We start from the raw sequence: 27,071 nt of genomic DNA, 5'->3' as shown, positions 1-27,071 counted from the left end.
TAACATTTGGTCAACTATCAACTCAACAACACTCATGGGGAATTGCAACAAATCACATAAATCTAGATTTAGTAACTGCAAGCAGATTTATTTCTGCTGACGTAAGTGCATGTATGGGTTAATTGTATATTATCTAAGTGAATTAAACCAGTAGAGGTGGAGATCTGGCTTATATGCTGAACTTATGTTGCTATGGTGTGTTGAGTGTATGCTTTCAACCGCAAGGGTCCTGACACACTTACCTGATAGCTGTTGATAGCTGTCGAGCATCCTTCTTCAAAAGATCACAAGCTCACAAAGCCAGTGGCAGTTACAACTTTTTATCACACATATTTTCCATTTGTAGTAGAGCATATAGAGCATTTAGAGACTGTTTAAACACATTCACAGTGATGTGAAAATGGTTGGAATCAGCTGCGGTCTTTGCAGTTTGTATGAATTGAACTTTAACAGGAAGTGAGACGACATTAGGTCATGCAAAGTGTCAGCCTTGTTCTCAGCTAATTCTAAAAGTAGGCTCGATGTGTCTGGGCCCTGAGATGTGAGTTCAAATTCCCCATGATGACATGCAATTACACAGCCACTTTACTGAGGCATGGACACGGGACGTAGGGTGCTGATGGGGCTGCAGCACCCCCTAAAATCAGGCATAATAAAAAACCATCAGTTAAACTTATAATGACTTTTTCCTTTTTTACTGGGATATATATGCGTACTGCACTAATGTTTGTGGTAGGAAAGAGGTTTGACTTTTTTTATCTGTTATTTATCATTAATATGTATTAGTCTATAATACGGAAACAATCATTTGATCATGAAACCTGATGTAACTGTATAATTCTCATGTTTATCACTGTTAGTGTTCATGTTTGCTTGTCTGCTTGTGAAACACTCTAAAATTGTTAGATATAATATATATATATATATATATATATATATGTATATATATATATACTGTGTGTATATATGTATATGTGTGTATATATATATGTATGTATATATATGTATATATTTTGTATGACGTCATTATTAGTGAGGTGCTCTTGAGCAGGAAACTGAATCATTTCCAGCTCCAAGGATGCTGCTCTATACACTAGAATCGCCTCCATCTTTTCTAACATCCTTCACTGTTTATTGTAGGTACATAGCTATTTAACAACACAAAAATACCACTTAATATTAAAAAAAAAGGTCTTTCCTGAAGTTTGTATTAAACGGACACACAGGAACTTTTCAGCACATTTGACCAATGATCCTCAACAGCTCCATTCACCTCCCTCTTTCAATTAAATAATGCTTTGTCACCCTCTCCTGAGGCAGAATAAGGGGTCGTATGCACCTCACGGACGTTCCTCTTTATGTGTTTGGGCTTAACAGGACGCTCCGTACAGACGCTCTTGGACACAGCAAACGGCAGCCACAGACGTTATGAATAGGGGGCTCTGTGGTGCCCCCTAAAAGAGTGTTTTTGTGTGTGTTTCTGTGTGTGTGTGTGCTGCAGGTTGTGGTCTGTTGGGGCCGTTGTTGGCGTGTGCCCGAGTGCATTTGTGAATAATGTGCATGTGAGGCCCCAAACCTGTGCATCCATTTGTGTGTGTGTGTGTGTGTGCTTTTCTGTGCACATTTGTGGACATTGTGCATTTAGTTGGGAGGTAAGGGAGTGATGCAACAACAAATGCAACAAAACATGATGGAGAAAAAAACACAATATTTTGAACTTCATTCTTTCAGGCCTTGCATGATGCATTTGAGGTCTCTTGTGTTATTCTGATCCTGAATTGAAACTGGGGGGAGTGGCGATCAATTATTACAGCAATTACACAGACGTGAGCAGGACACAACAGGAATTCAGGAGTGACGGAGAGACAGAGGGAAAGAGTAAAACTAAGAGAGAGAGTGAGAGAGAGAGATGCCTCTTATAAAGCCAAGTCCTGTCTCTTTGGGAAGAATTTGCGAGCAGTGAGACCGGGCTTTGGGTCAGAAACAGGAGGCCGATGAGCCAATGACTGTCTCCATAATTCTCCTCAATGGTGTATCAGTGTCCTGGGACACAGGCTGCTGAAGTTACTCTTCCTGCAGAATTACAGTCCCAGTTGTGTCGTGTGAGCATGCGTATGACAACAAAGCAGACATGTGGACGAAAGGCTGAGGCTCCAGGCTCCTAACTCCTCTCCGCACGAGTCAATTAGATTGCAATCCCAGCTGAAAAGGTAAGCAAATGAATTTCTCAGCAGAGTGCAATGAAAATACCTAAGAAATAAATAAAGATATCTGTATGTCAAATAAATGTATATGTTTCTTACATTAAGAAATGATTAATCTTTTTTATACAGTTAAGGTAAGTTTCTAATTTGTTCCTACCTGGATTATGACTTATCCAGAAAGGAAATATGCACAGATTTAAAACTCTGATTTGTTAATTTTTGTTTTGTTTCATTTATTATCAACTAATATATGTATTTAAAAATGTACTGTATTTATATTGCATTTATTTCCACTGGTGTTATATGTCACTAGTAAAAAACTGGCAAAACATTCTCATAAAAAGGAACTTCTGAATTTATAATTTGGCCAAATGTCTAAGTTTTAAATCACTGTGAAATCACCTATAGGCTCACAGAACCCACATTACCTTGAACTGACCAACTCTTTACTGTACAAGGATAATGTTCATTTTTCTTGGTAAATTACATGACAGTAAGTAGCATCAAAATGATGTAAGCTACATGAAATTTAGGTAATGAAAAAAGCAGGTATTAGTTGTTTTCCTCATGATGACCACTGACTTGTTCAGGGTTCAAAGCTTAGTTTGATGCAGAGTTTCAAAGGATGCACTTCCACATGTGATAACAACAGGACCATCAGAGATGAATGAAGATGAGTTTATGGAAAACTAAAATATCTTGTCAGCATTCACATCCAATCAGATCATCTGATTTTAGAGCATCAGATTTGACAAATACTGTCAGTTTGTTTATTCCGTAGTTGTGAAATACACATACAGTATGTATTCTCCAAATGCTGCAAAGAAAATAGAATAAAGCTAAAGTTATGGATAAAACTTTGAATTGAAATCAGTTCACAACATGAGTGAGATGGGTAACTGGCATTTATTTAGTGTTTGCTTTAACATTCTCATTGAGCGGTTCGCTGCAGTAAAGTAAGTAAAATAGTGGGAAACTACTACTACTAAAATAAAAAGTGTTTTTATTTCTGAGAAGTTGGAGGAGCACAATGGAAATAACTCTTTAGGCTTAATTGTGTTTTTATCCCCAACGATAGTGTGTAGAGAGAGTGTCTTTCAGTCAATTAAATCAGTCAATCAAGAAGTGATTTATGCTTCCTTAAGAAGCCTATACTTTCTTAACTCTTTCTTAACGCAAGCTAATACGTACTTATGCAAGTTTACCTTCACTACATCCCCATCACTACCAGAGTAGAGTGTATATTGTTGAGTGTTTGTATTTTTTAAATTCTTTTCTAATAGCATCTTATTTTAGTGCCTTATGCGACTCTGTTAATGCTGATAAAGTGAAATTATTTGAAGTAAAAGAAGGAAAGAAAGAGAAAGAAAGGAAAGTAAGAGTGAAACAAACTGAGGGGTTAGAGAAAGAAAAAGTGTGTGTGTGTGTGTGTGTGTGTGTGTGTGTGTGTGTGTGTGTGTGTGTGTGTGTGTGGGGAGACAGAGATGGAGGGGGATTACTCGTCAGCCCAGAATACTAACGAGGGCCTTTTGTCACAGATCTCTTTCTCTCTCCCTTCCTCTCTTCCATTCTCTCGTTTTTCCTTTCACTCATCTCACACACACACACACACACACACACACACACACACACACACACACACACACACACACACACACACACACACACACACACACACACACACACAAATACACATAATTGTACATTCTTTTTTTACAAATAATTGCACACAAACACAGATACATGCATACAAAATCACACATGTACGCCTACAGTCACACACACACACACACACACACCCACACATAAATACGCATGTAATTGCAATCCCACTCTCACATAATCACACACACACACACACACGGATGTGCACAGAGTCGTTTTTGTCAATGGTGTCTTTTGTTTCTTTTATCTCAGCTCCAAACAAAGCATTCCTGTGTACACAGAGGAGAGAGAGAAGGAAGGAGAGAGAAAGAGGAAAGTAGAAAAAGAGAGAGAGAGCGGGAGATCAGGAAAACATTCAGCGCTCCTTTGTTTGGCAAAAGAAAAAGTTTTGATTCAGTTTTTGGATTCGACTCACTGAGGCAGGGCAGTACGGTAAAGCTGTCGTGTTGCCATGGAGATGGAATACATCCTACTGGAGAGGTTGGTCAAAAATATTTCCCTCTTTTCACTCTCATTTACTCCCATTTGCTCTATTAGTTATCTGATATGTGCCTGTGGTGGAATTTGTGTTTTTTTTCCTGGGACATGTGAGTGTGTTTGAGTGTCAAGAGAAAACAGTTTGAGAGGGTGATGCAGAGTTCAAAGAGTGAAGTTTTCAATGGTGTCATTGTAATTATGAAGCTTTTGAGGGGCTCACCCTTGCATAATCACAGATGTGTGATGTAATTAAAGCTGATTGGTTATGTAATCCATCATCAGCATTGCATAGAAGCTATTTAGATTTACACTACATGGCCAAAAGTATAAGGACACCCCTTTCTTCAAACATTTGTGTACTTTTGGTCCAGGGCTGTTTTTTCTTTTAGTTTGAGCTAGGTCCAAATAAGGGAAATCTGAATAATATTTTTTACCCTTGTGCACAAAGCGAGGTTCACGTTTGGTGTGAAAGAACTTGACTGGGCTGCACAGAGCCTTGACCTCAACCCCATGCAACAGCTTTGGGATGATCTGAAACACTGACTGCGAGCCAGGCCTTAATGGTGGAAAGTAATTTTAAGTAATTTTTATTTAAAATACATTTACTTATTTATTTTGGCTTGTGACCTCTTACAAAAAGCAGTGTCTGATTATGAGCCCCATGTCCCATTTCAGATATTTATGAGTTTTTAGTTGTTTTCACCAAAGAGAGAGTCCCCCTTTTCAAACTTCTCAAATGTTTTCATTTAAATAATTGAAGCCAAAAGAGATAAAATGATCCAATATTTCCCAACAAAGAAAAGATTAGAGAAACGTCCTAAAAATGAATATAAATTAGTTTGGCTAAACTTTGATTTTTCTCCTTTCCCAACCGATTCACCATCTCATGACCTCTGGACCACTGCACTATACCCCACAACTGTATATAAATGCTGCTTAAGCACTGATTAGTATTAACCATCTAACAATGTAATATATAATAATATATCAGTCACAGGACATTTTTCTGCAGAAATACTTTTGATACTTTTAAGTACTGTACATTTTGCAGATTATGCTTTTCTTATACACTCTGAGTATGATTTTGAAAGTGGGACTTTTGCTTTTAATGGCGTATTTTTACATTGGTGCAGTGGTACTTACACATGAGTAAAGTATCTGAGTACTTCTTCCACCACTTCTTGTCACCCATCATCAGTGGCCGACCTCATGATTATGTGGCTGAATGGGAACAAATCCCTGAAGTCAGGCGCAAAACAAAAAGCCTGAAACCAGAAGAGGGGATTCTGGAATAAGATATTAAACAATCATATAAGTATAATGTTAGGGTGTCTATATAGTTTTGGCCACTGTTAACACTTGTTCATCAGGTGGAAACGTATGTTCTGGTTTCACGTGTGTGAGAAAGAGAAACAGAGAGACCTTGTGAGAAGCCAGAGTATAAAGCAGCAAAAAACATCTGAGAGAAAGCCAGGCTGAAAAAAAGTCCTGAGCAGGGCATGTAGAAAGCAAAACTTTGGACGTTTTCCTACCAAACCCTTACCGCCATCTCCAGTTACCAGTCAGAAGTTCACTCTTTGTCCACTAAAGGCCTCTCTGGTAAGAATCAACAGTAAAGCCTTTAAAAAAAAAACTTTATCTAGATAAACGTCCGAGTTTCAAACAAAGATTTTTTACCTTAATTGACTCATTCAAGTTTGTCCTCTCTCCTCCAGCTGACAAATGAGACTCTGTGAAGACGGTTTGTTGGGTTAATGCAGTACATCTTCATCCTAATTCTACTCTTTCTTCGTTTCTCTCTCCTCTTCCTTATCTTCCCCTTTTGTGGGCTATCCTCTCCCTACTGGCCTACATGATTTGTTGGACGTAAGTGAGTGTGTCAAATGTGTGGAGATACAGTAACTGTCTGTCTGTGTGTGACAGGGGTGGACTGCATCTGAATGTTCTGACAAGGGCATGCATTCATGCAAACATCCCACAGTGTAAAGCACTAAAAACACAGATATTACTGCAACATACATTTAACTGTTGCAGGAAATATTTGCAGTTCATTTTCTCTACATTAAGACAATAATACATGGGGTTTTGTCTTGTGGAAAGAGCCCAGAATCAGCCCTGTAGATATCATAAATGCACTACAACAATCTCCATCTTAACAAATGATTTCTATCTGTAATAACAGTTCCCCAGTCTGTGCAAATACGTCATTAAAGATCTTAAAGATATCAACTAAACACGAACAGTTTTTTTGTTGGTGTTCACACTTTGCGAGTCTGTAGACACGCAGATGTGTGAGGCTGTAATTCTCCTTTAAGATGGATAAATGTTTAGGTACACAGTTTTTTGTTGAACCCTTAGCACTCACAGTCAAGTAAATGCAAAAATGCTAGTGGTTATCATGCTAACATGCTCACAATGACATTTTTTTTTAGATGAGATTACATTCAACTTTATTGTCATTGCACATACAGTTCAAGTACTGAAACGACAACATGCAGTTTGACATCTAACCAGAAGTGCAAAAAGCAGTAAAGTGCAGAGTAATGTACATACTATATGTATAGAGGTAATATATAAATAACAGTGAGAGGTAGATATGAATACGCTAAGATGCTAGTATAAATATGAATACACTATAGGCCAGATATATACAATATGGACAGTAGTATAAATATGTATTGGTATGTGAGAGCATAAATAGTGTAGGTAAGTGTATGTGCAGTAGTGTGACAGTGGTAAGTGAGTGGGAGCCAGCAGCCAGTGAAGCAGAGGCAGTTCTAGTGCAAGAGACAGTCAAAGTGCAAATGTTCAGTCTGGAGGAAGGTGTGAGTGGAGGAGTCCGTGGTGAAGACAAAGATCAGTCCTTGGAGGAAGAGGACCTGGGGTGGTGGGGGAAAAGAAAAAAGTAGCAGGTATAATGTTTACCATGTATTGGACAAATTTAAATATTGACCTGAAGATGTGCTAGAGCAAAAGTGAGGTGATCACTGAAGTCATTAGGATTCACTATCTGTGGACCATAAATGCCTGCACAAAATAGTTCTTGACCGACTGAGCCAATTTTCCCTAGAGCCATGCCACTAGACTGGCTAAAAACCTTTCCCCTTGTTTTAAACATCTTTAATGACACATTTGAATACACAGGACCAGTAGTTTTATGCAGGTCTGAAACACTATTTCTTTTCTTGTCTCACCTCAGTGTTTCATTGTGACTGTTCTATTGTGGTTTGCTTGTTTTGGTGCCACTTGTCAGTGGTTTTCAAACTGTTGGATCACAGGCTACAACGAGGCAATAAATACTGAGTGGTTTATGCAAGCAGCAATTGCTTCATATTTGTAAGGTGTTGAAACGAATTGGGAAATGTCTGTTCTTCCTCTAACAGCTGTTATCTACAGAGAACTGTCAAAATCAATTGAAAAACTCTTCACTTCTCTGAACGTATTGCAACTTTTTTCCCATGACAAGATTGTCTCTTAGTTTCTAATGTCCCTTCTTCTAGTGTATTTTTCACTGAGGTCAAACTAAAGGCCTCGGTATGCATCTGTAATCCCCCCCACCTTTCCCATGCTGTAATAGGGGGACAATTTTTGTAAATTTCCAAAAACCAACAATACAAAAAGTCACTTCATGCAGCTACAGGTCAGGTGTACAGAGGTAAGACAGTAGGCAGGAAATGAACTTTCACCTGTACAAGAGCGTGCAACTCCATGAATGCCCTTGAGGAGAGATTGTCCAAAAGATGGGCATCATTATTTTTCATTATCATGTCTAGCCATTTTATATGACTGACGGCTTTTTGACCCTGCCATTGAGTGTTAGCATTTGGAGCAGCTACAAAGACTTTTGCCTTCAGACATGGGCAGACGACACCTCGTACCACATGGTTTGTTTTAAGCATACTGAGACCTTAATGCTTGAAGAGAGCTATGTTTTGGGGTTATTTGCCTTGATTGACAGTTCTCTCAGCTTGTTAGAATCAGCTCTGGTGGTTGTACTTGACCCACCACTTTTGATTTTCTGCCTCCAAACTACTGACAAGATGCCATTGAGTATGATCCCTAACATCTGCAGGGTTCAGAAACACTTTCAAAATGTGGCACAAGCCAAAAGATTGAGAACCACTGAGAACCACACACACAGTACACCCACACAAGTGTTTTTACTGGATGGTTAGACGTCCTCTCAGGACTATGTACAAGGGTTGAATACCAGACATTTGAATCCCAGTATTTAGCATGTATTTTGATTCTGTCAAGTTGAGTCTGGAGCAAGCAAATGGGAGTGTGACTCGGGTCCAGTTTATGAGACCTCAGGAAACTCCCACTACAGTTTCACCAAATTTCTACTGAAAAATTACCCAAAATGAAAAACAAAACACTTGCATGGATGTGAATGGCCTTTCATGTTTGTTTTGACTTGTTTTTCTGATTAAAACGGTGGTTTCCTGCTTTGTAATTCAAATTAACAGTTTGATTTTACTTGCCTGCTAGTTGTTTTGTTTTATTTTGCTACATATTTTGAATATAATAAAGTTACAACCATAATAAGGTTTGGTTTCAAGTGTCATTAGACTCACTTGAGATGAATTTCCCCTGAGAATGAAAGCTGGTAGTTGCAGGGGAAGTAGGCGAAACCTACAGTCAGTCATCATGGGCAGTTTCTAGTTTTTCCCAAATGCTACAGGAAGTCACCATAATCTTAATCAGATCACAAGGTACTGTTGATGTTGTGAATACTGTAAGATATTTAAAAAGGTTTATCAATCTATTTAACTTTCTTTCAGTAAGCTTAAGTAGAGACCTCCCAGCCCACCCCAAACTAATCCGAAATGAACCTATTAACAGCACTAGCCAGTTAACACGTTAATCAAAAAAATTATTTAACTCCTCTTTCTTTGTTATTCACCAGATGACATCTGCCACACCTCCTTCCTCTCGTAGCTCCTCCCCTCAGAAGGTTTGCCATTCCCAGACACAGACAGATGTTTTAAAACCCTTACTGGGTGGTGGCATATCCGGTGGGGGCGGGACTCTGAGGAAGAGGAGGCGTGTCCTGTCCAAAGATGGCCGTAGCAACGTGCGTATCGAGCACGTCAGTGGGCGGAATACTCTGTACATGCGTGACCTCTGGACAACATTTCTGGACATGCAGTGGCGCTACAAGTTCTTCCTGTTCACGGCCACGTTTGCGGGGACCTGGTTCTTGTTTGGGGTACTGTGGTATCTGGTGGCACTGGTGCATGGAGACCTGCTTGGTGAGAGAAGAAGGGGGGTCATAAGTTAACAGATCATAGGTTAACGGGTAGTTTAATGCGTCTTCTCAGAGAAACATGTTGAGCTCACTCTAGATGATCCACGGACCTCAATGTGAACAGTTTTCATATTCTTTTCACCCCCACTGTACTGGGGTCAAAGCGGAAATCTCAAAACCTCAGCAATAAAACTCAGACTGAAATTTTCCCTTTTTGTCTTTAAATTATCTCCCCAAACATTTAAGCCACCCAACTCAATGTTAGGGTATGGTCACAATGTGCTGGTGGAGTTGGTGGTCAAACAATGATGTGCTCCCTCTTTAAAGAGTAACTTAATACTACATTTTTTACATACTATCTACTGATCCTGGTCCTATTTTATAGAGTTAATTACAACCAAAGTTATTTTTCTTTCTCTTGAGAAAATCCAGTAATGCTGTCCACATGAAAAAAATAAATCACTGAAAAATCTATGATGTATCCCAGGACACTCCACCCCTGAACTACGAGGCAATGTCACATTCACACCCGACAAATAGTCAACTTTCAAAAAATAGTCAAAAAGGGGAATTTGTCAAGCTAAAATGGGGTGTTAAGCTGCTTTTTAAGCCGCTGCTTTTTAAGACGCAGTTTGAAACTGTACTGAGACATATTTCATTTTCAGCACTGAGGTGTAGCTCACTATGAGTCAACTACAGGAAATGATTCATAACAAAGGTTTTTTTGGGGTATAAAGAGGCAAGTGATGACATCAAAGCTAGCATGAAATCTGAATTCTAGAAATGCCAAAAATACATGTTGCTAGATTTGGTTAAACTGCAGTCTGGCAGTTTAACCAAATAACCAAAGGAGATAGCATTCTTGAATAAAATTTATATTTTGCATTTGCTCTTAACGTTTTGATCCATGGATGTATTAAGAAAAGTGGATACTGTGTTTTAAGATAGCATCCCGCTCAATCCAATGAGTAGTGGATTGTAGTTGCTCACAGGCCCAAAAACCTTTCAGCATTTCCTTGGTTACCATGTTTCTCAACCCTTAGAAAATGAGCATTAGAGTCTTCTGCTGGCGGATCCAGATGACTTCCTGCTGGCTGCCTGCACACATGAATGGCACGAAAATATTTTCTCTGCTCTGCAAGACTTCACTGCAAGAGTACACTCTTTTCTGCCAAAGTTAGAGCAGTTTTGGTTATTTCACATGACAGATTTCTGCATTACTTTTCCCCCTGTGCTCTTTTCACTTCTTTGAAGGGGGCAGGGCTCAATTATTAAAAGGTGACATACTTCTGTGCACCAATCAGGATTTAGCCATATTTGTATTAGATCAATTGTACAAAATGATATATAAAAATGCAATAAACATCTCCAGCGACCTTCAAACCAAAGAAAACACGCAGTTGAAAAACCAGTGAGAATATGACAACTGATATGATGGTGTGATGATGTAGAGTGTCATAGCTGCATGAAGTGTTACGGGGGTGGCTGGAAACAGTGAGAACTGCTGTTTTAAAGCAATCATGTCTTTTTAATGTCTTTTTAAAATCTGTTACTTTTTTTAATCAATTTTATGTATATGAACTACTTTGTTACTTCATTTTAATAAGTGCCAAACCAATAAGTTAATCATGTAGATTATAATACATGACGCCATGGACTTAGTCTAATTGTTTTTGCAGCACTGCACATCTACATCCATGTATACACTTTCATTTCTAGCAGTGTTGTGAAGATGTTGGTGTTTATTGTATTTCCTAAACAGAATGTTGAGCTTAAACTAACCCCCGATTAGTGATGGCAGGAAATTATTTTATATCTTCAATAAGACATCTGCTCTCGCCCACTTCCCGTCACTCATGTTTCCAATGTTTGCTCAACCAAGTGTGATAGTAAATGTAATGTTGTGTAATGTCGCATACCGGACATTTTTGAGGTAGACACACAGCATCCCTTAATAAAGTGCACAGAAGTAAAAAAAAACAAACAAAAAACATACAACAGTAGAATAACTTCAATGAGCTTTCGTTGCCTTTTCAACCATGTCCCTCCAGAGTTCGACCCTCCATCAAACCACACACCCTGTGTGCTGCAGATGCAGACCTTGACGGGGGCTTTCCTCTTCTCCCTGGAATCTCAGACAACCATTGGTTATGGTTTCCGCTGCATCACTGAGGAATGTCCAGCTGCCATCATCCTCCTCATCGTCCAGCTCGTCATCACCATGCTGATGGAGATTTTCATCACTGGTACCTTCCTGGCCAAGGTAGCCAATGCATAAAATATCCAGCTGCAAAGTGAGATACAGAGAAAACAGAGAACCTCTTTATGCATAGATCCATGCAGTTCATAGTCATACGAATTGTCACAGAATGTAAAAGAAAATGTATGTTTTCCTATCCATTTTCAAGTAAAAGCAGATCCAATTCCTTGCAGTGTGCATTCATCTGTTGGTATGTTGAGCACAAGACTCTTACACGAGTCTTATCAAAGATTATCAGCCTGAAACCTGAACTGATTGATCTTTCTCTGCTCAGGTTGCTCGGCCAAAGAAGCGAGGTGAGACAGTGAAGTTCAGCCAACATGCTGTGGTGTCGACCCACGAAGGCAGACCCTGCCTGATGATCAGGGTGGCCAACATGCGCAAGAGTCTCCTGCTCGGGTGTCAGGTAAGTGTACAGTATATAGAGATAGAGAGTATAGATTATCAGATATTCCACCATGTGTACAAATTCTGTCTAAACAAATTGTCAGTGAAGTTAAACAGGTCACAATACAGTATGTGTAGATTTCATGTGTATGAGCAATTTGTCAAGCTGAACCAATTATCCCCCACCCCTCCCCCCAGGTGACTGGAAAACTGCTCCAGACGTCCCTGACCAAGGAAGGGGAGACGGTTCGTTTGGACCAGAGGAACGTGCCCTTCCAAGTGGACACGTCCAGTGACAGCCCCTTCCTCATCCTGCCCCTCACCTTCTACCACCTCATCGATGACAGCAGCCCCCTGCGAGCCTGGGCAGCCAAGGGTAAGGTTGATGGTGGGGGCAGGAGATTTGGTGGGTGGTCTGTAGGGTCTTCATGCATATGTAAAAGGTACATTATAGCTAACGTGCATCACTTCTCACTGCTTGCACCACTGTTTGCTCAGAGGGCACTTCTTTGTTTATTGTAGAGTACTATGCAGCAATGTAATGTTTTAGTAATTCTACGACACTATGGACTATTAATATAAACCTGCCTTCTGCTTGCTACAGCAACGGAATGGAAAGTTTGGATTCTGAGAAATGAAATTCTGATGTAGAAAGAACTCATTACTGAGAAATTATGTGACAGAATGGTAAACTGAATGTTTCCCACACTTAATTTCCTCTTTTTAGTTGTTGGTGAGCTCAGATGGCGTGAACCATGTTCAACCACTTGATTTTTTTTTACATTTTGCTTGAGTTTTTACTTGCTGCAAGCTAAGAGGATTTTCCATCTGTGATCATTCCTTATTTCTGAAATGAATGTGGGTAAATACAGTGATTTAAATAAATACATGATTTTACCTTTCAGCCTTTGTTTTTCTATTCCTTCCCCCATCTCTACATATTTTTTCTTATCCTCTCTTCAATACCAACTTTCATTTTGTTGTTTCCTCACTTCCTACAGTTCCTGGCCATTTGGTTTTTCACTTGTTAAATAATCTGTTTGTTAGCTAGCAGACTTCTTCTTCCTCCTTGGCATGGTGCATTGCTATATTTCTCTGCGCATTACCCCCACCAACAGTTGATCAGTTCATAGCATCCTCCAATGTGCATCCTCATACAGACAAAATGGGAACCTGCTCATAACATTACTGTTTACTGTAGCACTACTGGTGGTCAAAAACTCTTTTAAATTTAGTATTTTTTGTTAATTGCTGCTTCTTCCTTTTACACCCCTCTGTAATGTGCCAGGTGGGGGCTGGACAGATCCAGAGTTGGCAGACTTCGAGCTGCTGGTGATCATGAGTGCTACAGTTGAGCCGACCTCTGCCACCTGCCAGGTCCGCACCTCCTACCTGCCGGATGAGATTCTCTGGGGCTATGAGTTCCCCCCTGTAGTCTCCCTTTCCCCATCGGGCAAATACGTAGCAGACTTCGCCTTCTTTGACAAAGTGGCCAAGACCAAGACTACGCCCATCTTCAAACCACCCAGCCCCCAGCACGCGTACCAGAGCAACGGGGGTGCGACTGTGCCTGAGGTGTCTGATCCAGAGAAGATTCGTCTGGAGCAAAGCTACAGGGAGAGAGGGGAGGACCGTGGCCGGGTCAGAGACACTCCTCTCAGTGTTCGCATCAGCAACGTATAAACAGCTGGACTGGTTGAGATTGGAGCATTTCATAGAGAGCAATGCGCAGGACACTGCCAAGTTCAATGTCAACAGCAAATCAGTGAAACATCATGTCAACACAGCTCGGGAAACTGTCTTTTTAGACTGTTTTGAACTTATATCAGAAAGATATCTAGGTCCCAGTAGCACCAAATGATGCAGAAAGCAAATATGGAAGACTACAGACTACTGTTTGATCAACTTCAAGTTTGTCATTGTCATACGTTTGCTGGGATAATACATGTTTTACACAGGTTTAACTGTATTCATATGACAGCATAACACACTGCCTAACTGCAGCTACCATGTGTACTTTGCATCATATACTGTATTCGCTTTTACAACTAAGAAAATAACAGGTCGGATTATTTATTTGCAGAGAAAAAAACATAAAAAGATACCAAACAAAACAAAACAAGCAGTGGAGAGTACGGAAACTTTGGTGGGTTTGTTTGGTTTCTCCCCAGAGAACGAAATGTCAAATCACATCAAGAAAAACTTACACACAAAAGTGTGAGTCAATGTGTGTACTTTCCAACGTCACAGGTAGATGAGTATGGGGGGTGGTAAGGTTAGAATGGCAAGGGGTGCAGGAAACCCCCACAGACACTTTAGTATAGAAGGATTGAACCTTCTATACTTCCTATAAAACAAACATGTGATTAATACACACATATTTATATGTCCAACACATTTAAGGTCATATGACTTTGAGTTTAGCTTCTATTATGGTAAAAAAACACCATGAGTAATGCTAAGCCAGTTCTTCTAGAACTCACAAAATCCCCACCCCCAACTTTTCACAACACTCTCATGAAATTTTTACATTTCCTGTTGTAAAACAACAGAAGCACTGGAGTTAAAGACACATAAACACAATGTTACTTATGTGTATTGTACATGGCAATGCACTGTAATGTGTTAGGTAAAGCACTTTGGAGATTCTGTGACACTAATGTAGCACTACAACTGGAATGTAGACAAACTTTAAATTGAATATACTGTGTTCAAGGTGCTCTGTATACTGTATCTCTTGATGGTGTGGGCATTTCTTGTTTTCTGTTATATATGACTGTTACTGCGGTTTCAAAACAAAAAGTTAGCACTTTATGTAAGTACATGATACATAAGATATGTTTTTTAATATTACTTACACATTGAATATCATTGAATTAGAGGCAGTTAGAACAAACTTTAAAACAGATGCTTCCTTCCTACAAAGCTAATTGGAATTGCAGTTTCTGTGGCTTTAAGCCAACTGACTGATACAAATGAGATAAAGTTTTTAAATCATCACAAACAGCTACTGTGCATACATGGATGTAAATGGCCATCTGGTTATTGTGGGTTGCAAATGTTATTGTAAACATTGAGAAGGCTCTTTCTTTGTGAACTGGGAGCTTTCTGTACTTAAATTGTTGGGTTACTAACATTGTCAAATTAGGAGCCCCTTTTATTTTTCACTCTAGACGACAAGGACATGAAGAAGACTTGTAATATGACTGCACCAGGCTACACCTGAGTGCTGAGGGATGAGAATGTGAAAGTGATGTTGTAGTCACTGATAATGATTCTATTCAGATGGAAATGTGTGACAGTGATGGTTAGACATGACAGATGAAGTAAGGACGAGTATGATGGATCTGAATATGTATTTGTAACATTTCCTTAACTAACATCAAGCTCTGGAATGTTAATAGTGTTTAAAGTGCAGATAAGATCAAATGAGACAATTCTCTCTAAAAAGGGATTTAATAAAGCTGATTATAAGTTATTAAAGGCCATATTTTGTTTTGTGTCTTTTACATGCAATTTTATTCAGGAACTCTCAGACTCATTCCTCTAAACTGTATGCTGTATGCTTTGCTAAATCTCCATCAGCCTTAGTTGTACTTTGTCACACTCAGCTGTACTTGAAGCCAAATGTCACTGTAATGTATTTGCATTGCTTTAACATTTCAAAAATGTTGCTATGCTAACATGCTAGTGTTACTAGTTCATGTTCAACTTTATTTGTCCCCCGAAGGGCAATTGGTTTTGCAGCATAAAACAAACACATCACAACAAATCACATTAGTAAGAGTAACACAGACTCGGCAGAACAAGCACATTCATCAGAACAGCAATAAGAACAGTACAATGATGACTATCCTGTCCTTCCCCTACATAAAGTATGACTAGCATAGCATTACAATCAAAATACATCAACAAAATCGTCCAGCAGCAACAACATAAGCATAAACATCATCCTACAAGTAGGCCCATGCCTACGTACTATGATGGGCAAGCTACCTCCTTTTCCTTTTCCACCTCTGGTGGTGAAGAGGGCACTGTTATACAGAACAGACCTGTAATTTTGCTGCTTGTATTCACTATTTTAGTCAGCGCATTCTTGGATTCAATATGTAGACTACCACTATTCTGCTTAAAGTAGAAGCTGGCAAAGTGGAGTAAGGCCTGATGAACTGCAGTTAAAGCTGATGGATGTTGTGTTGAGACTGACAAGGCATCTCTTAGAGTCCTAGTCAAACATGAGATGAATTTGAAAAAAAAAATGGAACTATTTCTTCAGAATGGAGCCTGTTGTCTTCATGTGAGCCACAAGTTAAGAACTTAACATTTTTCTACAAATATTTCCTGTTGTTGATTGACTTTGTTTTCAAAGTCAAGTGGTTGTACTGTAGCACTATTTCAGCAATATGCTTTATATACTGTATAGAAAATACTATAGCATGTTTTCAGGAGGAGATTTAACAATAGAGGTGTAGGGGCCACAGAATTCGGTTGAACCAAATTATCAAATCCAAACACACTCAAGCTAATTTTGAACACACACAATGTGTGTTTCTTTAGAAAAATCACCTGTATCAACATCATATGTCAACAAGAATCTGTGTAATTATTTGTAAAGAAATTTGTAAGAAAAATTATTTAGGGAGTCCCCATTTAAGTCGTTCAATGAATTCAACTGACTTTATTTCACCAGGATAATCCACTCAGCATCAAAACTACTTTCCCAGAAGTTCTGGGTACATATGTTAAAATTAAAGTTTACAAAAACTTGTCTGACAATGACTATGAATACTATGGGCAAGATGTAGAGACACAACTTTAAAATCCCAAGTGAGATAATACAAACGAATCAGGGAACTAGTAGTTTATGGTTATTGAAAAGAACGAAACATAAAGCTCTATACAAAGCTCTAGGACAAAGGGGAACCTGAAATCAGCTTCCCTGTAGTGTGTGAGTGTGTGTACTTAAGTACAGTACTTAAATTTACTTAGTTACTCTCCACCACTACAAAGAGAGTGCGTTTGTCAAATGCGAGAAAAGAGCTGCTGCAATGTCCACAGAAACACTGTCAAACCACATGCGGAAACCCTGACTTCTGCAATTCATTTTCTTTTTTTTTTTTTTTTTTTTACTTTATTTAGTTCAAGAAACCTTTGTTTGTTTTACTTACAGTATGCTAACATGATGCAGACATGTTAAGTATATTTTGAGGTAACAGTGGAGTCTGTTGGATTAAATGACCATTTATCGAAAGCAAACAATCACCGATCACAACTCTGTTGTTACATGTTGTTTATTTAAATCTACAATGAATAACTCATTAGAAAAGTACTGTGATTCATTAATGAAACCACTGGAGCTTCTCTTCTGTCTTTTTTGAAGGTCTAATATTTGTTTTCCTGTTTAACTCTTGTTTCAACAAATGTGTGGTGCTGTAGCCTTCCTGCGTATATCACAGCCAGTTAGCCTACATTTCATTAACAGGTGACAAAAATAATCAGTCACTACTACAACTGCATTGTTTCTCAGCCTTTGTGAGGGGTGAGGGCTGGGGAAGTGTAGACACACTAATTTCTTCTTTGACAGTAGTTGTGATAACGATGTTAGCCACAATGTAGCAATACAACGAAGAAGAAGCAACAGATTCTACCGCTATGGACACTTTCCCGAAGACATTGCTGTATCAATACTTTTGATGAACAGTCCATCACATCATCTTCTCCAAATAATATATCTCTAATTAGTAAGGAGTTCACCTCAACTTATTATTGTGGTGATTCTACTGAAAAAGCCTGAGGATGTTTCAGCTTACCTAAAAGTTGTGTGTGCAAAGTAAATTCAGTATCATAGGGTTGGGCTGATGAACGTTGCCATCGTCCATCGCTGATGGCTGACAGCCATCGACCACTGAGCCCTCTACTATTGTAACATCGTGATTTAAAAGTGGAGGAACGCTGTCCTGCCCTGACATCTGGACAACAGCTAACGTTAAATTATCTAGCCCGTCTGCCTGCGCAGAGAGCAGCTGCGCACATGGCCCTTACATCGGGGTGTGGGTTGCCAGGTTGCGGTGACAGATGGGTTGAAATTGTATGTAGTGTGTGGATTGTGTGTGTAGATGTATTTCATAGAAGATCTGGCAACTTGGGTGATGTCAGACAGACATCCAAAACTTGGATGTTTCCCGGGAGAAACAACAAAGTGGGAGGGTGTCGGAAGATGGCCTTGAAATACAGGAGAAACCTGGGAAAAACGGAAGTGTTTGAGTGTTGGCAACCAACGATGTCATTGTCATATGCCAATTTGGTAGACATTGTTTGAATTGGCCTTTAATGAGCTTTCCCACACTTCTGTTCAGTGCTTTAACAGATTTAGATTGAAAAATTGAGCAAGAAGCTGCCAGTCCGAACTGATTTTTAACAGTGATACTGGAATAGAGGGAGTGGTTCAGAGAGAGAGGTTCTTTCAGAGTCGGGGGACAATGTAGTTGAAGACCCAGTAAAAAATACCTGCATTACCTTAATTCAGGAGTGTTATTCATGAGTGTCACAGTTTGAGAAATGAAATGTTTATCAAATATGTGTTAAATGTATCGTGTATCTGGGCGCCCCAGTAGCATTATGGTTAAAGCACACACCAGATAACTGCAACGTCCACGGTTTGATTCTCAGCCAGGGACCCTCTCTCTCTCTCTCTCTTTACAGTAAGCTGACACACTTCCTGCAGACGTTACTTGAGTCAACGCAGAACAGAACAGATCTCTTCCTCATATGGGACATGTGTCAAAATGGGACTTAATTCGTTTCTAGCAGTTGTTTTTCTGGTGTGTTTGTGTCAAATGCAAGGTAAAAACTTTTTTTTTGCTAATATTAACTGTTTTGAATTTCTTCCTTTTATTTTAAAAACCTGGTTGTTGTACATTAGCACTAAAACATCATGGTAAAAGACATAAAATAAATTAATCTATCTCGATGCGAGCAAGGGAGGAAGAAAGCCAAGAGGCTTGTATGAAGTCTTAATCTGAAAAAGGTCTGAGATTCAATTAAGCGTAATGATAAAGATTAGGTAGATAAAACAAAACAACAAGAATAACAAAGTTAAAGAAATGGAAAAAGGAACATACAGCAAAGATAAAAAAGGATAAAGAAAAACAGACTTTTATTTCTTCGTATTGCTCTGTTTGTCTGCTATATTCATGACAAATATACTTCTTGGGCATTTTAAAACATATTCTCTTTTCTTGGTTGCCTCTTGTTTTCAAAGCAGTAATTATCCTGACACCTTTGGTTCTATAGTGAGAATGTATATGTGGGACTGACTCAGAATAAAAATAATAAATGTAAGGTTTTGGCTAGACAGACACTACTAATGCTAATGCTAACAAATACAGAATATTGCTGGTCTATTCTTTAGTGTTTCTTTGGAACACATTTTTTTATCTTGGGTGTCCCCAAGTGCATCTACTAGTGCAGAAGTGGAGTATAGACTGGAGGGTGAGGTGATTAATCATCATGTTCTCAGCTGGTCAAATTACTTGTCTCATAGCTCTAAAACACAGCATTGTAATAACAGTAACATAATATTAATAATAATAACTTTAACAGTCTGAGTTAGCTAAAACTTTGTGTTACTATCCCTCCTCCGAAGCTTGGCACAGTTCCTTAAAATAAAAATGATTTAAACAATATACCAAGCAGATTAAACTACATACTGTACATACTGTACTGTATGTAATGAAATATATATATATAGTTTTCTAGCTTACTTGCAGATGTAATCCATCCCAGCGTGTTATTTTTATACATATATGTGTATATATATATATATATATATATATATATATATATATATATATATATATATATATATATAAAATAACACGCTGGGATGGATTACATCTGGTAGTAAGCTAGAAAACTCCTTAATTCAGGCAGTTATTTAATTGAAGTAAATGTTCAACTAGTTAATGACTCCCAAAACGACTTACCGTTGGAAAGTACCAGCGACAGGCGTACAGCTCAAGTACGTGATGTTAAACACATGATTAATATTGTGAAGCGGTCGCAGTTTGGTTAGGTTTAGGAAAAGATCGTGGTTTGGGTTCAAATAACTTGTATAAGTAAGATGACTTAACTCACGTGACGTAGGTCAGCTACATAACGTTATTTAACTTAAAACTTTAAATAAGTCAACGATAACTTGTTTTCACACGGGACACGAACCACGGTCCTGGATGAAAGTCCTGTATTTGTTTGACCCATCCATCACTCCAACCACCTCCTGACGCAGACTTTGTCGCTCTTTATAGAAGTCACCTGACTTCTTTCTTTGCTCCCGTCACAATTACTACGGCCACTAGAGGTCACTGCCTAACAATAAACGTAAATATGCGTCATAATAAGTTGCTTTAACAATCAACCTATACGGCCATTTTCCTGGTGAGGACGGGTCGGAGCTCACTTCCTTTGTTTGCTCAATGCATTTTAATCGGCATTATTTCATTAACTGTGACAAACTGTGTTATTCTGTAGTTATTTTGAATAACTGACTTTTCCGAACACACAGATGTATGCTATGCACACTATATACTCATTTTACCTAAACGCCAAAATATAAAGTCTGTCAGTGCCTTTAAAGACAACCCACGTGACAGCAACAAAAGCAACTCATATCAGCATTTTCTTAGCTGCACCTCTATGTTTTGGGTTTGGTAAAGTTTAGGTGACTAAAACTGCTTTGCTAAGGTTAGGGAAAGATAATGGTCATAGTTGAAAGAAACCTAAAACCAGGCACATGCCCAAGTGATTAGTGGTCCTGATAATAAACACATGAACATTGTGTTGAGGCAAGTTCTTCTGTATCATTATTGTTTTAAAAAAATAGAGAAATTACATGTTACCAGTATATCAAAGTAAACATATTAATAGAATGTAAAATGTTTTGTTGTTGTTTTTGTTTTGTTAAATTCCATTACTTTGGCAGAGCAAGCACCTTACATTTTCCCCTCGTATAAACACTTGTTGACAGCAATATAGGGTTTTTGCTCAAGGCCACTTTGACACATGAACAGATGGAGCCGGGGGTCAAAGCTGGTGAACAATAGTGTGGGTAAGAGGGGGGAAAGAGAGGACGAGGTGAAAAATAAAGACTTTGAGTAACATCTTACTCTCATATGGCTTAATTTCACCTGTTAAAATCCTCTATCCTGGGGCAAGCTGTGTCCCGAGACAAAGCCGATTCAAGGCATTTTTAAAGACATTTTCCAACGCTTGATAAACCATGATAAGCTGAAGGTACTTCATAATTTTGAACTGATGATCCAACGTGTTAGAAATATTGTAGGAATGGAGTAACGTTCAGTATTGACCAAATAACCACTGTGTGTGTGATGTTTATTGTATTATGTGTCTGCTGTTTTTACAGGGTCCAGTGCTGTGACTCCTGTGTTTGTGCAGAAGGGAAAGGATGTGCTTCTGAATGTCACGACAGATGTTCTTAAGCGTATTACTTTTGTTTCGTGGAACTTTAATAAAAAGATTTTAGTATCATTTGTACCTGGTACAAATTCATCAGTCTCTGATGGTTACACTGGAAGGATTGAGTTTTCTGAGAAAAATTTCTCTGTGAAACTGAAGAATCTACAAAAGGCAGACAGTGGAGTTTATACTGCACGGGTGTTTGGGGCTGAAGAACAAACAACTGAATACAACGTCACAGTTCAAGGTAGGTTTGTTAACATTTCAGACACTGATAGAGAGAATCTGCTGCCATGTTTCTAAAACATTTCACACAAACGTTCCCTCCTCAGATCCAGTGTCTCCAGCTGGACTGACAGTGGACTCTGTGTCCAGCAGCTCGGACTCCTGTAACCTCACTGTGACCTGCAGTGCACAGGACTCTCACATTAACAGCACTTTTACATGTGACCACCAAACCTGCAGTCAGGAGGGAGGAGTGCAATCAGAGGTCACAACCTCGGGTGCTTCTCTCCATGTCTACCTGGTGAATGACTCAATCAACTGTAACCATAGCAACCAGGTCAGCTGGACCAATAACATGACAAAGATTCAGCATTTCTGTCCCCAACACGCTGGTAAGACTGAAAGCCAAAACAACCAACTGACAATAATACACAGTTTGAATCGTAAACATTGAATAGATAAATAGTTTGGGTTTGTTACAAATACGGTTAAGATACATGTATTTTTCACTGTTGTTCAGTGGTGGGTAGGCTTTAGGATTTTAGCATTGCTCAAGGAAGAAATTGCTCTTGTGGCAGAAATGACCTCATTAACTGAGTTCAACCATCGTGGGTTTGGCATTTTAAAAGCACCATTTGAACTGCGAAACATGTTTTTGTCCTCATCTCAAGATGAGCCCTTTTGCTGTAAACTGTTACGCGTTTTCTTGGACAGGAAACACAACAACTTGTGTATGGCAAAGGGATATAAAATCCAGTTAAAATCAGTTTAAATTGATTTTTAAAAATGTTAAAAATCGACACATATTACACTAAAAACTGGTAAAAAAGAAAAATTATGAGCCTTATCTATCGACTAGCATGAATTGTTAGTGTTTGGTAGGTTATAAAGCTAAACTAGAAAATGGTCAGTGGAATTTTCTGTTTGGCTCTAATATTTTCTGTATATTTTGACTGGCAGAACTAGCTATTAGTTCCTCCACCAGGGAGGCCTTGTAAAACTAGGAGGCAGGTGGTATTTAAAGTTGCATATTCAGTTACTTTCAGAAGGTTGGTAGTTTTAATTTGTGACAGTTTGGCTCCACCCATTAGGGTTTAATTGAACAAATTGAATTATTTCTTACTACCGATCAGATCTGCTACCAAGAAATGTGAATAATTAAAACTGCAGTCTGTCAAAAGCACAAGCTGGCAGGATGTGAAGCTACAGTAGCTCACTCTCAGTTATGTTGCATGACCTAAACCAGGCAAAAGTTTCTAATCTGGCTTTTTTTCCTTTTTTTTTTTTTTTTTTTTTTTTTTTTTTTTTTTACAGATCCTGATAAACAAGAACTCAGAAGTAATATCGTCTCTGTGGTTGTTGTTCCCATCATCATCATCATCATCATCATCATCTTCATCATATTTCTCATTGTTATCATCAATTTTTTTCGAAAGAGAAAGAAATGTAAGTACAGGTGTGCATTTTAACATAGAACAACAAAATAAAATCTGCAGATTCAGATTTGTTTGCTGTGTATGGGAATTCAGCGTTCTAGCAAAGTTCATCATCTGCCAGACCAATAAATTGTGTTATTAGGCAATGTAATTACAATAATTATAGAATCAACAATATCTTCATACAGTATACAGTATGGATGAGAATCCACTACTGTGTATAGGCGCTGTTGTGCCAAACTTCTGTGTAACTTAGAGCCACTATATGTATGTAGATTTGTTTATGTGATTATTGCATCAGTCAAATTATTCTATTACCAGAATGGAGTTTTCATTGTAGAAAAACGAGACAATCTCTAAATTGGTGCGGTCTTTGTGCTTTAGCCCATTCTTTCTTAGTATCCCCAGGCCTGATCCCAGGGGGAAGGAAAGGGCATCTGCATGCATTGCTTTTTGCCAAAGCACCTTTTTTTGATAAAACCTCCAGGAGTCGCCAACATCACAAAATATCAAATCCTACACATAGAGGCTTTAAAGTGTGCTACTGTGTGAAGATGGAGTAATTTAGACACACCCAAAATCTGGACTCAGTGTAGGTGCAGCTCAAGTTATGTAAATGAATGCAGTTAAGTAGCAGGAAAGGTAAAGCTCTTAAAATGAAATCAACATGAATATTTTTTTATGACTGACCTGCAGATGAAAGAGAGAAGATCGAAAATACAGTATATGACATTCCTCAGGTAAGCGTCAAGTTATTTTTAACATCGCTCTACCAAATTTCCCGACAAACATAATTTCAGATATTGAGAAATTTAACAATTAAGACCAGATTTGAGAAAACAGGGAAAATAAAGAAATGTTTTCCAACTCAAAAACGGGAGCCTCACATACTTCTATTGGCTATCCCTATGCACACCAATCACTATACATTTTCCTGACAAGGTGGTCTATTTACGGCACATGACCTGTGACTCTTCGCTACAACAACTTCAGCATCAGTCTGCTGTTCCTGGTCCTGCTGCTTGCTCCTACCTGCCACCAGCACACATTACGGTTTGTGCTGCTTGCTTGTGCTCAAACTTAATGCTTTGGACACGATGAAACTGATGCATTCCCAGATGCACCACGCTTCGTCTATATTTAAACCTGCTGCCGAGGTAATTAGTCCTGTCAAACTACAGTGTGTTTCTTTATGCTGCGATTCTGTTGTTTGCCAGTGTTTTATTATAGTATTTTTTTTATCATTTTGATACATTGTTAGAAACAAAAGCAACATTTTTTAAGAAAAAGTGACACAAACACCAAAACTGTTTGTGCAAAACAGAAAATGTTCCAAATGGTGTTGTGTTCTCATAACTCTTCATACAATTATTGAAATCACATACTGGTGCTAAAAAGAAAACATTACAACAATGTCATTTACATTAGGCAACGCATTTTCTTCTCCCTTTGCTTTTGCTTTTTGACACACACCAGATAACCTAAGCTACATGTGACTTCATACTGAGCCAAATGTTTAGTACTTCCTGTACTAAAACTGTTTAGTACATATTCTTACACAGTGAATATTGAGAATATTGTGAGCTCAGGTGAAATCTGCACTCAGTGCCTGTACTTGTGTTAAATGTTTTTGCAGACCATGGTTTCGATGTGATAGTTGTGTGAAAACTAAGTGCAGTAAGAGAACCAGACATCTTCATTTTCATGTCTTAACAAATCAAGAGAAGGAGAAAAACTTAATTTGCAGCATCTTTCTCTAAATGTAATGTACTGTTTGTGCTGTCAGAGTGCTTTCTTTATGTGCTTGTGTTTAAGCTGCAGTGTGTTGTGCTCTCATGACCAAGAGATTCATTTGAACTCAACTAGGGCATTTTTTTTAGACACAGTCAAACCATGTCCAACACCTCACTCTGCTCTTGATGAAAAACACCTACAAATGTGTTTTACCACCATTTTACATGAATATTAGATACAAATACAAATTCAGTGTAATGTTATGAATAACAGGGCCATCACTTTTGTAGTCTATGATACAGAAGTTTGTAGTTTTTCAAGGATATATATGAGCTTCTGTTAATTGTAGTGAGATTACTTCACACGTTAACACAGTATAATAGCACCATTAGAAGTGTAAAGTAAAAATAGCAAACGACCTTTGCTAAAAATGTTGTATGTGATTTATTTTCCAGGTAACTACAGACCGACCTCTGGATCAGAGTCCAACAAATGATCCTTCATATGTTTCTCCAAACTCCACCTACTGCTTGGTAGGGCATCCCACTGGATCCATGGGATCCACTGAGACGAGAGGCAAGACTCTGCCAGAGAGCCTGTATGCTCAGGTCGAAAAGCCTGCCAGGTCCTGAAACAACGCATCAGGAATTGTGTTCCACATACTGCGCTGGCAGCAATTTCTAGTTTAATTATAGTGTGGCATAAATAAAAATGCAGGCACTAAAGTTGAGCAAGTGTGGATGATTTTTTAGGCCTGTATGCTTTGTATTTTAAGATATTGTGCTGAATCATATTACATATAGATCTAATGCTACAGAAAAAAGGAGGAATGACCCACCATCAAGAGAAAGCATAACGGCAGGAGTTGGTTGAATCTTAATCAGTGGAAAGAGGACAGAATTAAGGGGCCTATGGAAGAATACCGAGCCAGGGAGGAATCCTCAGCTTGGGTACCTGGAGCTGAAGCTTTATCTCACATTTTCACCTGTCCAGAAGTTTGCATTTCATTACAGTAAAAATGCAGAAGATCTGTAACCATTATATCACACACAGGAACCGTACTGCAGTGACCGCCTTTGAAATGCAGCTCCCAGCACGATCTAAAAGCTTCAGAAGAATAAATACGATGCAGCAATTGCAAGACTCTGAATACGGTGCTGAGGATGATGGACAGAATGATGCCTTCTTCTTCTATGAACAACGATTTACAGTATGGAAATGTGACGTTCAGGGCCTCACATCATTAGTGTGATTTGAAACTACATGCTGCAGGATTCTTCTATTGTCCTTGTGAGTGCAACAAGCTAACGTTTGACTGTTTAATTATGAATCTCAAAACATAAAAAATAAAAACTCAGGATCTTTACTTTTCTTACAAATTAATTGTGCAGTTCCGTGTAGGTCAAAAGACTGTGTTGCTCCAGAGTCCAGTGGCTTCTGACTGTTTCGCAGGGTTCTATTTCTTTCATACTAAATCTAACAGCCAATCAAATTGCATTATACTAGATCACTGGCTAACTGTTTACATTCCAATTTCTACATTTCATTTGCAACACAGGTTTTTCTCAGATTTACAAAATAAACTCAAAATATTATTACTTCCATAGAAATGGCTTCAACGGTACTGTTATATTTTGTTTTATTTTATATGTTATTGTTTAAGATAAAGAAGACTGGGCCATCTGAACAGAATTAAAATTGTATTGTTTCTAAAGACTTTAATTAATTTCTGTCTTTCAAGTATTCAATGCTCAAAAGACAGATTTTCAGTGTATTATTCCTTTAAGTTCATTTCATGAATGTTGTTCATTGAGCCATTAAATATTCACATTTTGTTGTACATTCAGAGTATCAGGTGTGTTTCTTATAACAATAGTACTGATCGATTCCTTACTGAAAAACTCACAATATACCAGAAGGGAAAAAACGTCAGTGACACATGATCATTAGGTTTCTAT

The 27,071-nt window shown here is 38.5% G+C and overlaps 2 protein-coding genes and 1 long non-coding RNA gene across 10 annotated transcripts; 2 read left to right on the top strand and 1 right to left on the bottom strand.

Moving 5' to 3' along the window:
- The first annotated feature begins 1,912 nt into the window (after window positions 1-1,912).
- On the top strand, window positions 1,913-15,732 carry LOC122887486 (ATP-sensitive inward rectifier potassium channel 10-like). Of its 4 annotated transcripts, none has more exons than XM_044220764.1 (7): window positions 1,913-2,210; window positions 4,122-4,349; window positions 9,288-9,601; window positions 11,649-11,860; window positions 12,132-12,263; window positions 12,443-12,620; window positions 13,533-15,732. In XM_044220764.1, exons 2-7 carry the CDS (start codon window positions 4,321-4,323, stop codon window positions 13,925-13,927), a joined length of 1,260 nt encoding a protein of 419 aa, XP_044076699.1. In that variant the 5' UTR covers window positions 1,913-2,210; window positions 4,122-4,320; the 3' UTR covers window positions 13,928-15,732. The 4 variants fall into 4 exon arrangements, with proteins under 4 accessions (XP_044076699.1, XP_044076698.1, XP_044076697.1 ...); XM_044220763.1 differs by having other exon boundaries at window positions 1,916-2,210; window positions 9,256-9,601; XM_044220762.1 differs by lacking the exon at window positions 4,122-4,349 and having other exon boundaries at window positions 1,920-2,210; window positions 9,256-9,601.
- Window positions 6,062-21,628, bottom strand: LOC122887504. Its single transcript, XR_006380557.1, has 3 exons — window positions 20,230-21,628; window positions 9,253-11,884; window positions 6,062-7,225 (listed from the first exon to the last, which is right to left on the bottom strand). It is a non-coding gene; the product is annotated as an uncharacterized LOC122887504 (long non-coding RNA).
- Window positions 18,932-26,953, top strand: LOC122887492 (CD48 antigen-like). 5 transcript variants are annotated; one of them, XR_006380551.1, is made up of 8 exons: window positions 18,932-19,087; window positions 21,666-21,965; window positions 22,051-22,335; window positions 23,258-23,389; window positions 24,076-24,119; window positions 24,322-24,432; window positions 25,569-26,063; window positions 26,167-26,953. XR_006380551.1 is itself a non-coding variant. In XM_044220773.1 (7 exons), exons 1-7 carry the CDS (start codon window positions 19,030-19,032, stop codon window positions 25,743-25,745), a joined length of 1,107 nt encoding a protein of 368 aa, XP_044076708.1. In that variant the 5' UTR covers window positions 18,932-19,029; the 3' UTR covers window positions 25,746-26,953. The 5 variants fall into 5 exon arrangements, 2 of the variants coding, with proteins under 2 accessions (XP_044076708.1, XP_044076709.1); XR_006380552.1 differs by lacking the exon at window positions 24,322-24,432; XR_006380553.1 differs by lacking the exon at window positions 26,167-26,953 and having other exon boundaries at window positions 24,322-24,536; window positions 25,569-25,699.
- The last annotated feature ends 118 nt before the right edge of the window (window positions 26,954-27,071 follow it).

Source organism: Siniperca chuatsi, linkage group LG13, assembly GCF_020085105.1.
Source record: "Siniperca chuatsi isolate FFG_IHB_CAS linkage group LG13, ASM2008510v1, whole genome shotgun sequence".
NCBI classification, from domain to species: Eukaryota; Metazoa; Chordata; class Actinopteri; order Centrarchiformes; family Sinipercidae; genus Siniperca; species Siniperca chuatsi.
This window is presented reverse-complemented; position numbering and strand designations above follow the sequence as displayed.

Coding starts and splice junctions, on each gene's coding strand:
- LOC122887492 (XM_044220773.1), top strand. CDS start 19,030: ATGGGACTTAATTCGTTTCTAGCAGTTGTTTTTCTGGTGTGTTTGTGT. Junction 19,088..21,665: donor GTGTTTGTGTCAAATGCAAG/GTAAAAACTTTT, acceptor CTGTTTTTACAG/GGTCCAGTGCTGTGACTCCT. Junction 24,120..24,321: donor CAGTATATGACATTCCTCAG/GTAAGCGTCAAG, acceptor TTTCCTGACAAG/GTGGTCTATTTACGGCACAT.
- LOC122887486 (XM_044220763.1), top strand. CDS start 9,256: ATGACATCTGCCACACCTCCTTCCTCTCGTAGCTCCTCCCCTCAGAAG. Junction 11,861..12,131: donor CTGGTACCTTCCTGGCCAAG/GTAGCCAATGCA, acceptor TTCTCTGCTCAG/GTTGCTCGGCCAAAGAAGCG. Junction 12,621..13,532: donor GCGAGCCTGGGCAGCCAAGG/GTAAGGTTGATG, acceptor GTAATGTGCCAG/GTGGGGGCTGGACAGATCCA.